The sequence below is a fragment of the Podarcis erhardii genome (assembly GCF_964252035.2).
Source record: "Podarcis erhardii genome assembly, chromosome: 3".
NCBI lineage: Eukaryota > Metazoa > Chordata > Lepidosauria > Squamata > Lacertidae > Podarcis > Podarcis erhardii.
In genome coordinates this window covers 92,703,653-92,715,231 of record NC_138507.1, presented here as the reverse complement: position 1 = coordinate 92,715,231, position 11,579 = coordinate 92,703,653, and the positions used below count along the sequence as shown (strand labels likewise).

Here is an 11,579-nt window from a genome sequence, read left to right as displayed (position 1 = left end):
AGCGACTTCTGAACAACGCGGCTCGCTATTGGTGCGCGCGCGCACCCTCAAGCCAATGGCGATGCCCGTTGCTTGAATCCGGCCCGCCTAGGCGAGCCATCTTGCTGCTCGCTTTGCCGACCGCTGAGCTGTACATTCTCGGTCCGAAGGGAAGTGGAGCAGCTATGCCGCACTATCAGACCTGGGAGGAGTTCACCCGCGCGGCCGAGAAACTCTACATGTCCGACCCCATGAAGGTAATTTGGGAGAAGCGAAGAGGCTCGCAAGCTTTTGCTGAAGAGGCTGCGGGAGGAGGGGGGGGGGAGGGCGGGAGTGTCTGGTCGGATGTCTCGCCCACAAGGTCTGCCAGGATCTTGCGATACCTAATAGCTCCTAGCTTTGATTTACGTCTATTATAGGCGAGCCGGTCTGACTAAAACGTCCAGAGCTCGTAGTTGTGATCCTGAAAGTCTTCATGTGGTTTATTTTTTAAGGTTCTTTCCTTTGAATTCGTTTGTGAAACTTTTTTGCTAGATTTTCTCTACGACCAGAATGGCTCTCACCCCGGGTTTTGGGGGAAAGAAACATTTAAATGGCTGTAGGAAAATATCCCTCGGGTAGTGGTTTCCATGGCATAAGATGGCGTTATAAGCATTCATGCGAACTTTGCCCAGTCATATTCTTCCAGTTCGAGAAGCTGGTCTAGATTTGGGAAGGTATTGTGAGCAGACAGGGAAATGTGTGATTAATTGACTAAATTCCTTTTAGGAATCAAATGACTCCTAAGGTAAGTGGGTTTGGGCAAACGGGTTAGTAAAATGAATGAAAGGGCTACTAATCGCTGCAGAGCTATTTTCACAGCTGGACTATGCTTCTGTGCTTTTGAGTGTGAAGATGACAGCCGTTTATTCACCCATAAGATGTTGCTTCTTTCATTTCAGGTGCGTGTGGTACTGAAATATCGGCACTGCGATGGTAATCTGTGCATTAAAGTCACAGATGATGTAGTTGTAAGTAAAGCTCCTGCAATTTATTGATTTGGGCAGGCTGGGAAATGTCTGGGGCATCTGCCAAAGTTGACCCCTGGCGGTGGGGAGATAAAGATCTGGCCCTCTAGGCCAAAAAGGATCCCCAAACTAAATTATTTGGGTGAATAGTCTCTAATATATTCAGCTGAAAACTGCATGTGGTGGTTTTTGCAGCAAAACAGGTGGCACTTTATCAGTTCCTCCATTGGTCTATGCAAATCTCACTCCCTATCTTGAGCTTATTTCCTTCTGGTTTGCATCATCCCTTGTACGTAGGGGGTGGGGCTAATCAGGAAGGTTGCTACACAGGCAAATGGTGAGATGAAGAGTTAAGCAGCCTCTGCCCCCTTGACATTCCTCCACTGAAAGTAGATGCAGATTATCTACTTAATAAATGTTTAGTGCTCTGGTCCATGGGGTCGCAAAGAGTCGGACACGACCAAATGACTGAACAACAAACAATGCATTTGGATGCCTCCTATGCTATCATAACAAAATTAGGCTGAGCTCAAGGAGCAATTTTTCATCTATATTTGGATATTATTAGAAGCCATTTTGAATCACAATTGTGGAACATTTCAAAACAGCACTCCACTGATTTTGACCACTGATTTTAGAACTACATTTGTGTGTGTGTTTAGGTGGTGTTTCTTAGAATTCCTGAACAACACTGGCATCTAATATTTAAAAAGTTGGTAGATTATTGGGGCATCTCCTATTGTATATCAAAGTTTACCCTAAATGCTCAATGGAGAAATTATTTTATCATCTTTAATGCCTTCAAACCATTTCCTTAATATTGGGGTATGGCTATGGGACTATTTATTTTTATTTATTGCAAATAATAATAATAATAATAATAATAATAATAATAATAATAATAATAATATGTCCCCAGTCACAATTTATATCCCACCTTTTTCTCCATAGAACTCAAGATGGTGTAAATGGTTCTCTCACTCCTCATTTAATCCCCACAGCAACCCTGTGGGGTTGGTTAGGCTAAGAGGCAGTGATTGGCCCGAGGTCACCTAGTGAGCTTCATGGCTGACTGGGGATTTGAACCCTGATCTCACAGATCCTCATCTGACCCTCTAACCACTACACCACACTAGGTGCGGCTTTCAGAAAAACGCATTGCACTTTAAAGTTCGGAAATAGTGAAATATTTAATCTCGGATTCAACAACATACAATTTTTTTTAAAAGAACTACTAAAGCTTCAGCACATAATTAGAAATGACTTTAACAGTAGTGGATAAATGCAATTCCTGTGTATTCCATATGTAAAGCTCTTTGAGTTTACTCAAAGAATGCTAAAACAATTAGGCATTACGGTCCATAGGATGGCCAGTTCTAGTTCTAGATCTTTGTTAGCTTTTTATTGAAGGGCATATGAAAAATCCTTTGTATGTCCCATGTAGTCCAGCTTTTACTTTCTAACAGTGGCAAGCCAGATCTGTCTGAAACTCACCAATCAAGGTGATGGCTATTTCTGTTTGACCTAATTTGGTACTTGTTATCCTGGCTAGCAGGCTAGCTGTTACGCTGCTCCTTTGAAATCTATCATTGTAGTGCAGCACCAAGCTGTTGTTGTTGTTGTTGTCGTCTTTGAAGAACTGAACAGAAATGAGAATCTGCTTTGTTTCAGAAAAAATTGAATAAAATGAAATTGTGGTGTTTATTGTATCTGCAAAATATGTGCTAAATCGGCTCTTTTTGCACCTGTATAAAACCAAGACCTGGGATCTTGTTTTAGAAACAATAATAGCTGGTCCCCCTTTAAGACTTTCCAGAACCTGCTGTGTTCACAAGTCCAGTTTTAACAAACTGGTTCTGTACCAGTTTTACTGTTAGCTTTTCAGAATTTGTTAGCTGCTTCTAAATAAATTTGTTAGCTGCACCACAAAATATTGCAGAACTTACATCTGAATAAAGATGTATCACACTGCATAGTTAACCTGCTTTTAAAAGAAGTGTTGTCTTTTAATAAAAAACGGGACAAATTCAGAATACAGTATTTTGGTGAAATGAGTCTCTTGTGGAAGAAATGGAAATATTTTTTTCCTGCCAACATTATGAGTCTGGAATGCCTCATGTTGCATTCTCATTGGCCCATATCAAGGCAAATATATGTGTCTCAGGCTAAGACTTCAGGTAAATAAGAAAATAAAGGTATGTTTTCTGGAGAAAGATTCTACACAGTTATATTTAATCTTTACTTCCACTCAGTAAATAGTGTTTAAGGTTGGAGTCATGGTTCAGGTAGCTAACCTTAGGCAGCTTTCTTAACTTCCCTGAGAGCACTGTGATAATAATAATAATAAATTTTATTTATATCCTGCCCTCCCCAGCCAAACCGGTCTCAGAAAGTAGTTGCCCTTTTCACAGGCTAGGAATGTAGGAAAATGTAGGAATAAGGGCATATTTTAATGGACAGCTTTTTAAAAAGTGTCCTTATGCTCTATTTAAGCTATAATACGCTAATACCTAAGCTACAACTTCTCTACACACTTACTTGTGAGAAAGCCTCATTAAACTTGGTAGGGCTTCTAGGTAAATCTACACTTCATTGGGTTGCACATGCTGTTTGAGAAGTGTGTTTCTAACAGTGTGGATGAGTAACTGTTTGACATTACCATCCTTGCAACAACTTAAGTGAAAGGTATTTTCTGTCGTTAGAGTACAATGCATTGTAAACCAGAATTGGACTGTGGAAAAAGTTGTGTGTTCTCAAAATACAGTGGCACAAATTTCAAAACAAATGTTGTTCAATATAGCACAATATCTTTTATTTCTGGTGCAACATTCTCTAAAAAGCATCTTCTTGATGTCTTGGGTAAATCAAAATTAAAGCTATCATTCTCTCACCCACCCTTTTTTCTTTCAGTGTCTGCTCTATAGGACAGACCAGGCTCAAGATGTAAAGAAGATAGAGAAATTCCACAGTCAACTAATGCGACTCATGGTAGCCAAAGAATCCCGCAGTGTTGTCATGGAAACAGACTGAATAGCTGGAAATAAAATGAATGCTCCAGTCATATTTCACAGGAGGAAAATATCACTGGATTTGGGCAGATTTTTCGACAGAAGAAGTGTGGCATAAAGTGGATTGTAAAGGGGGTTTTGTAAGGATTTTCAGGCTCCACTTCAGAGTGGTGAGAGGACTATATGCTTTCATTTGAAAGCCTCTATTTATTTTTTTAATTTGAGCAAAAGAGTATATCCTCTGCTGGAAATACTGAAGGTTAAAATATGTTAGGGTAGATTTGTACGTTTTCTTTTGTAAATCTCAGCACTCTGCTTAAAAATAAATGGGAGGAAGCAAGTGTGCTCCTCTGAGAGGACTTCAAGATGCTATCATAGAGGAGTTTTTGCTTGTTCTTAATGAATTTTATGTTGCTGTGTTGGCTAAAGTGAGAACAACAATGAATTACTAATGTAGAAATGGGGTGTGATAAGCCTTTATGTATGGATACATTGAGTTAGCGATAGCATCTTCCAAAACGGATTAAAATTGCCAAAATGAATAGTTGGCAATACAGCTAAGCCTGTGTATAAACATTTTATGGATCTGAAAAACTGATACTGGCCTGAAAATCATCAATATATATTGACTACTTAGTAGTTATCTAAAATTTGATAAGGAATAAACTTCTGTTCATGAGAGGCAAGTGTTCACAGAAACAGATTCAGGACTTTATTTGGAGTGTCTTATTCTGGATTTGCCCAATGTGGTTTGTTGCAGCTAAAACATCTGTACAAGTTTTTAAAATAGCCTTTACCACATTGCTTTCACTTTTTAAGCTTTAAATGTTTCTGTTGTTATAAAGGTATCATAATCACCAAACACTAAAATTGGTGCTACAGTATGAGTGGTATTACATATTGTTAAATACAGCAGTTGAGAGAGGGAAAGTTTAGCTACTACGTAAATTGTATGTATGTATGTACTTAGTGTCAAATCATAACTGTTTTCATGATGCCTCTTCTCCAAGAAAGCAGTCTTTTCATATTGTCCTCATATGCTATAGAAACCATTACAAGGGGGTGTTGGTTACACAAGTATGCTTCATACAGCATGGTGATTTGTCTGATGCTGATTCAGGTGCTGATAAGAGATCAGCAAAATAAAATACTTGCCAGTACCACTGCCTCTCCTAATGTTGCCTTTCTCCAGAATTTATATTGCATTAATATAAAAATCTGTGCTTCTCATTGGGATTGAACTCCAGTCATTTTCACCTTTTACAGTTCGTGTGCTACAGAAAGGTTCATTCTTGTGTTTGCTTATTTTTTCAGCATTATACTGCAACCATTTCAAAGGCCATATGCTTCCTACTAAAGCAGTTGTTTCCCCCGATTTCTTCAACATAATGAACCTAGTCGTAGTCCGCATTTAAAGGTAAAGGGACCCCTGACCGTTAAGTCCAATCGCAGACGATTCTGGGGTTGCAACACTCATCTTGCTTTACTGGCCGAGGGAGCCACCGTTTGTCCGCAGACAGCTTCTGGGTCATGTGACCAGCAAGGCCGAGGGAGCCAGTGTTTGTCCGTAGACAGCTTCCGGGTCATGTGGCCAGCATGACTAAGCTGCTTCTGGCGAACCAGAGCAGTGCACAGAAACACCATTTACCTTCCTGCCGGAGCAGTACCTATTTATCTACTTGCACTTTGACGTGCTTTCAAACTGCTAGGTTGGCAGGAGCAGGGACCGAGCAACGGGAGCTCACCCCATCGCGGGAATTCAAACCGCAGACCTGATCAGCAAGCCCTAGGCTCTGGTTTAGACCACAGCGCCACCCACGTCCGCAGTCCGCATTTAAAGTACTCTATATTATTTTTTGCTTCTGTAAAACCCTGATATTAAAAAATTGAACTATGCAGCCTGTTTACTCTCTGCATGCACACCAGTTTGTACAATGAGCGCAAGCCATACCTTTGCCTTGTGTACACAGCGTTATGGACTACATTTTCTTACTTTCCCTCTCTGAGGTGGGTGAAGCCTGAGCAGACGTTGGAGAGGGAGAGGGAAAGGGAAAATTTGGAGCATGGAATAAAATAAATGAAAGCAGATGGGAATAACTGGCATCATGCTTTGAGTTTGATCTCCTCTTTGCCTTTTGGTCCTGTTCTCATAACAAAAAGAACCTGCTGGATCTGGCCATCCGTTCTAGCATCCTGTTTTCACAGTGGCCAGCCAGCTGCCTATGGGAAACCCAAATGCAGGAATTGAGCAGAACAGCAGACTAGCTATGTGTTTACCACCAACTGTTACTCAGAAGCATACTGCTTCTTGTGATCATACTGCCTCTTGTGATTGTGCTGGGGGAGGGAGAATGACCCAAGCCCATATCTTGACCTGACCATGTAAACATTAAACCATAGTTTATGGTTAAGTCCAAACATACAGGTTCTAAGGAGCTGGATAGGCAGATAGATTACTTCTACATGACTCAAATGACAAAACCTTTTCTAGTCAAGGGTTGCATTTCAGCTTTTGCCTAATGCCTTGTTGAGGAAGGCTGTGCTCTATATCTTACTGTGAATGAGCAGTGTTTGTTCTTGGCTTCCTAATTCTGGTTTATTTGGGTTAGGAAATCATGGTTGGTTGCTGCTGTTCACACTAAGAGCAGCAACATGCACTGGTTTATGACTTGGCCTGATGGAACATGGGCGATGATTTGCTTGTAAAGGCAAAGTATTGTGTATGCAAAGGATTCTTCTCAGCCTCAGGTTTGAGTGACAAGGAATGGTAAATGTCTGATCTCTTATTTTTATTAAAATGCTCTTCTATTCTTAAAATACTAGAAGCTCTGAAAGTATATAATAGTAGCACCATGCAGGTGGATGTGTTTCCTAGAAAATGGCTACTTTTGTTTTTCTTGTTTCCCTAAATTTTCATTTATTCTACTTGATCCCATGTATGTTTAGTCAGACCTTCATGGTGTGTTGTGGTGGTTGTTTTTCAGATAATTGTATTTGGGATTTCAGGTATATAGAATGCTGAGGACTAGGCAACCATATTTCACACTGAAAAGCCACTAGCATCCTATAAACGTGTAGCTATGATGGCACATAGGGGATGTGTTTAGCACAATTACAATTACAATTGCAGCTTGCTACTGCATATTTCATATAACAGAGTGAACTTGTTTAGCTGGTTATCTACTGTTCACTTTCTTTCCTAACTGGTAACTGGCTCCACTTCCTTTTCTCAATTCTGTATGAGGCTACCATGTGCTAGATGCAATGATAGTTATTAAAAGCATCTGAGTCATCCTTGCTGTAATGCTGCAGTTAAAAAGTGGTTCATCAATACAGTATTATCACATCTAATCAAGAGCATACCTTATGAAATATGTAACTGGGCTTAATTTTTCCTTCCTCTGATTTTTTTAAAATCTATATTTGTGGTGATGGTACAATGCAAAGTATTGATAGCAGGGTCTACTTGATTAGGGTGACAAAGGGCATATATCAGAATAATTATGGGTTTTACTTACTCAGCATATCTTATATCAAAACCAGGCACTTAGAATTTTTTAGAACAGTAGACTCTATATTAGTGCTGTGTTCTTAATAGCCTCCTGACACCCACAGTAGCATCCCCTCCAAAAATCAAAAGCAGGTATGAACATACAAATGGAGGCCTTGATATATTGGTCCATCAGTGGTTATGAAGGTCTCACTGAAGAGTTAAAAAATTGCCTGCTAGGGCGTCATTTTCTTCCTAAAAATCTAGCCAGGCTAGAAATAACCTCAAGGCCTTTCCTATTACCTTTTCCCCCTTCCCTGACATTTTATCTGTGTTTTGTTTTATGCGCTGCCTCATACTGTTACATGTTATTTTTATATAGTTAGATGACTTGACCATATTCATGGAAATTGATTGTACAAATATAAGAAATTCCATTAGTTTTTTAAAAGCTGAAACATGTTTTTTCTACAGAATGCAGGAAGGAGAGTTCAGAGGTCCTAGAGATGTGTGTGTGTGTTCTAATCATGAGGACGTACTTATTGCAGTACAGCCTCTCCCCACTCTCAAGTGATCAGCACAAAGGCTCCTGCTGACTCATGCACTGCTTTCAGCGCCTAAAGGGAGTGGAGGTAGAATGGAGGAATCCCCACTCACAGGCGTCCTGTTATAAGTGGGGATTCCCCTGTAGTTTGATCCTGATAAGAAATTACTTTGAAGAATTCACATAAGGAAAACTGGCACCAGTGAATGATCATGTTTGTATACCAAATTTTGCCCTGAGCTAGCTAACGACGTGTGTTAATTATCTCTCGTACCACACCTAAAACTTTTCATGCTGGCACATCCACAGGTGAACAAGAAAAGTAGTCAAGGTGGCATGCAAAGAAAGGCAACATAAAACATTTAACAATTGATCGCTATGAGGCATAATGTGAATTTATTTTTATTTTTTTAAAGATGCCTTATTCCTAGATGCTTAAAATGCCTTTGAAAGAGTTGAAAAACCCTGTCTTCAGTGTTTGTACTGAATTAAGTCTTCCAGTGTACTGTCACAGTATGTACTAATTCGGTATCAAATATTTATGTCAAGGGACAAGGTGATACCACCCTCATAGATCCAGACCTTACATAACTATATTTTTCAGAAATATCCATATGCAGGATCTAATGATATAAAACCAGAGTGGGTGAGAGAGATCTGGAATAATACAAGCTAAAGGTGGACTAACAAAGATACACAGGATGCCTTGAAACAACTGAAATAGAATAATACCTATAAATTTTTGAAATCTTGTTTGCTCACCTAAACTAAATCTTGGATGGAGTGTACAAAGATGAATGCCTAATCTCACGTACTTATTATGGATTGAAATACCATTGAAAAATAGATTATAAAAAGCATCCCAAGCCTTTAATTTTATATGGGGATGCAGAAGGCATTCTAGGAAAGTAATGAAAAGCCAACATAAGGAACCCTAGGAAAATAGGGAGGAGCAGGTTAGTTTTTCTGCGCTAACGATGCCTGAAGGTTAAGGAAAAAATTGGAATAGCTACATGAATAAATGCTTACCTAGTTGTTTTCTTAAATACAGTCAACATGTTTATGAAATCTACATTTTCTTGAGTAAGTGATGTGTTAGTGTGATACATTTAGTAAGGGCCAAGTATAAGAAATTGTATTAAGCAGTGAAAAAGGTTTGGGAAGGCATTAGGTACTTCCCAGGAATAGCAGGGTTTCAGTACTAAATTTTGAAGATGGAGTTACAACTTTGGAGTGAATCAGCTGAGTCGCCTTACAAATCAGATATACTTCATTGCAGTCCCATTAGAAAATGCAGTGCACCAAAAGAAGCTTTACTGTACCTCCAAACAAGTAAAGGATTTATTGGGGTATATGGGGGGATAAAGTCAGTTTATTTGTAACATACTCCATTGATACTGATTTATGAATTCTGCACATAAATAAATTACAGGGAATTTGCTACTAGAAGTTATTTGAACTTTGAAGGGATAATAATTCTATTAAGGGCTGCAAAATATTTCTATAGCTTCACATAATAATAGCACTTTGCCTCTGTCCAACTTTAAGATCTGCAGTGGAGCCAGAATTATAAAACTAGCTTATTACAAGTGAGGCATATAACAAAATGTGATGTGGACAGTTCCAATTCAGGGTGCAAGCTGACTGCCCCTTTCTAGGATACACCATTCCATCCCACCCTCCTCTAGCAGTCAGCATTATGTGCTCATTGAACATTCTCAGTCCTCACTGCTATTTTGGGCTCATCCCAAATATTCTTTGTGTGTGTGTGTGTGTGTACTTCTGTAAGTCTTTGGGGTCCCCCAAGCTTGCTACAGTGTAGATTGTGCTGTGCTGGGAATTCACACTTTGAAGGTGAGTTTTCTAAGAATACATTGCTTCCTGCCGGGTGACAGAATAAGAGATTGTGACCTGAGTTGGATTGCTAAAGATAGGGTGGGATGCATATCCAAAATAACCGTGTTAGGTGTACTTATCACTAATGTATTAAACTTGTGTCTTGACTGTTTATATTTACCTTACCTTAATATGAAATACTCCACTGCAAAAAGAAATGTAATACATCAGGGTGAAGAACAAGGGTCTACTATTATTTTTGTCATAATCAACATCTTATCTTTTTTTTACTAACCATCCCTAATCACAATGGAATTGAGGGAGAGGTGCTTGGCATTACCAAAAGATGGCAAGTAAGTATGCACTATCATGCCAAAATCGAGCAGACCCACTAAGGAGTGCTCCTAAGCATAAAGGTAAAGGGACCCCATGACCATTAGGTCCAGTTGTGGCCGACTCTGGGGTTGTGGCGCTCATCTCGCTCTATTGGCTGAGGGAGCCAGCGTACAGCTTCTGGGTCACGTGGCCAGCATGACTAAGCTGCTTCTGGCGAACCAGAGCAGCGCACGGAAACGCCGTTTCCCGCCGGAGCGTTACCTATTTATCTATTTGCACTTTGACGTGCTTTCGAACTGCTAGGTTGGCAGGATCAGGGACAGAACAACGGGAGCTCACCCCGTCGTGTTAGCATTTAGTATAAAAGTTACTGTAATTAGATTAGAGTGGCTGGGGAAACCCAGCCAGATGGGTGGGGTATAAATATTATTATTATTATTATTATTATTATTATTATTATTATTATTATTATAGCTGGTGATAACTTAAGCATAATGTCTTTGCTTATGTATGTGATGGTTGGGATATGTACTCCCCATAGATGGACTGTATTTAATTATGATGCTGTAATTTCAAAAAGCCTTTAACACAAACGAATAAAAGGTATTGTGTTTACTGCTGGCACCTAGCAACATGTATATAGGGCACATACACTTTAGCAGTTTAAAATGTAACAAGGCCATCCCCCCCTGCTGTGTTTCAAGTGGTGTCTTACGTAGCTGTACACATAACTACCTTATTTGTTTCCTCGTACATTACCCAGTTTGTTTCACCCGTCTGCAACCCTCCGAAACTCCTGTTCATCTGCACATGCACTGTCCTCTGTGCATGTGCAACAGCGATCTAAAGTTTACACACCTCAGCTTAACCACAGCTTGTTTTCAAATTGGATGAGAAGTGCTTTGAGGGAAAACAGTATTTTGCAAGATGCTACAATATACGTTTGGATTGTGTACTTGTTTTTTTTAAAACTCCAACTTTGGGAGTGCACTGGAGTCAGAGTAAATGGTAATGTGTATACAGCCATAGTCTCTCACTATATTATGTGGGAGGTTCATGTGGAATGGATGTAAAGGTACAAAGAAAAATGTGCTCTTAACGCAAACCATATGAAGATTAGTTCTGGTACAAATGAAGCTGTGGAAACTTGGGCCATTAAATACTTGGACTCTATGAAATATGCTTAACCCTACTGTTGCACAGAGAGACTAGAGCTCCTCTGCACTTCATAACCCCAGTGAGGTTATGTGTTTATTTTCTTGCTGCATACCAGAATTCATTTGACATGATTTCTTTGACAACTCAGTATGTGTTTTCAGTAAAAGGCCACTGTTAGCTGTTAAAGAGAATGGAATGAGTATAAACACTAGCAGCAATTG

General features: G+C 39.6%; 1 protein-coding gene across 1 annotated transcript; it reads left to right on the top strand.

Moving 5' to 3' along the window:
- The first annotated feature begins 53 nt into the window (after positions 1-53).
- SRP9 (signal recognition particle 9) lies at positions 54-5,154 on the top strand. Its single transcript, XM_081857848.1, has 3 exons — positions 54-236; positions 921-989; positions 3,897-5,154. Exons 1-3 carry the CDS (start codon positions 165-167, stop codon positions 4,014-4,016), a joined length of 261 nt encoding a protein of 86 aa, XP_081713974.1. The 5' UTR covers positions 54-164; the 3' UTR covers positions 4,017-5,154.
- The last annotated feature ends 6,425 nt before the right edge of the window (positions 5,155-11,579 follow it).

Excerpts from the sequence above, each read along its gene's own strand:
- SRP9 (XM_081857848.1), top strand. The coding sequence starts at position 165 with ATGCCGCACTATCAGACCTGGGAGGAGTTCACCCGCGCGGCCGAGAAA. Across the intron at positions 237-920 it reads ACATGTCCGACCCCATGAAG|GTGCGTGTGGTACTGAAATA; the intron begins GTAATTTGGGAG and ends CTTTCATTTCAG. Across the intron at positions 990-3,896 it reads AAGTCACAGATGATGTAGTT|TGTCTGCTCTATAGGACAGA; the intron begins GTAAGTAAAGCT and ends TTTTTCTTTCAG.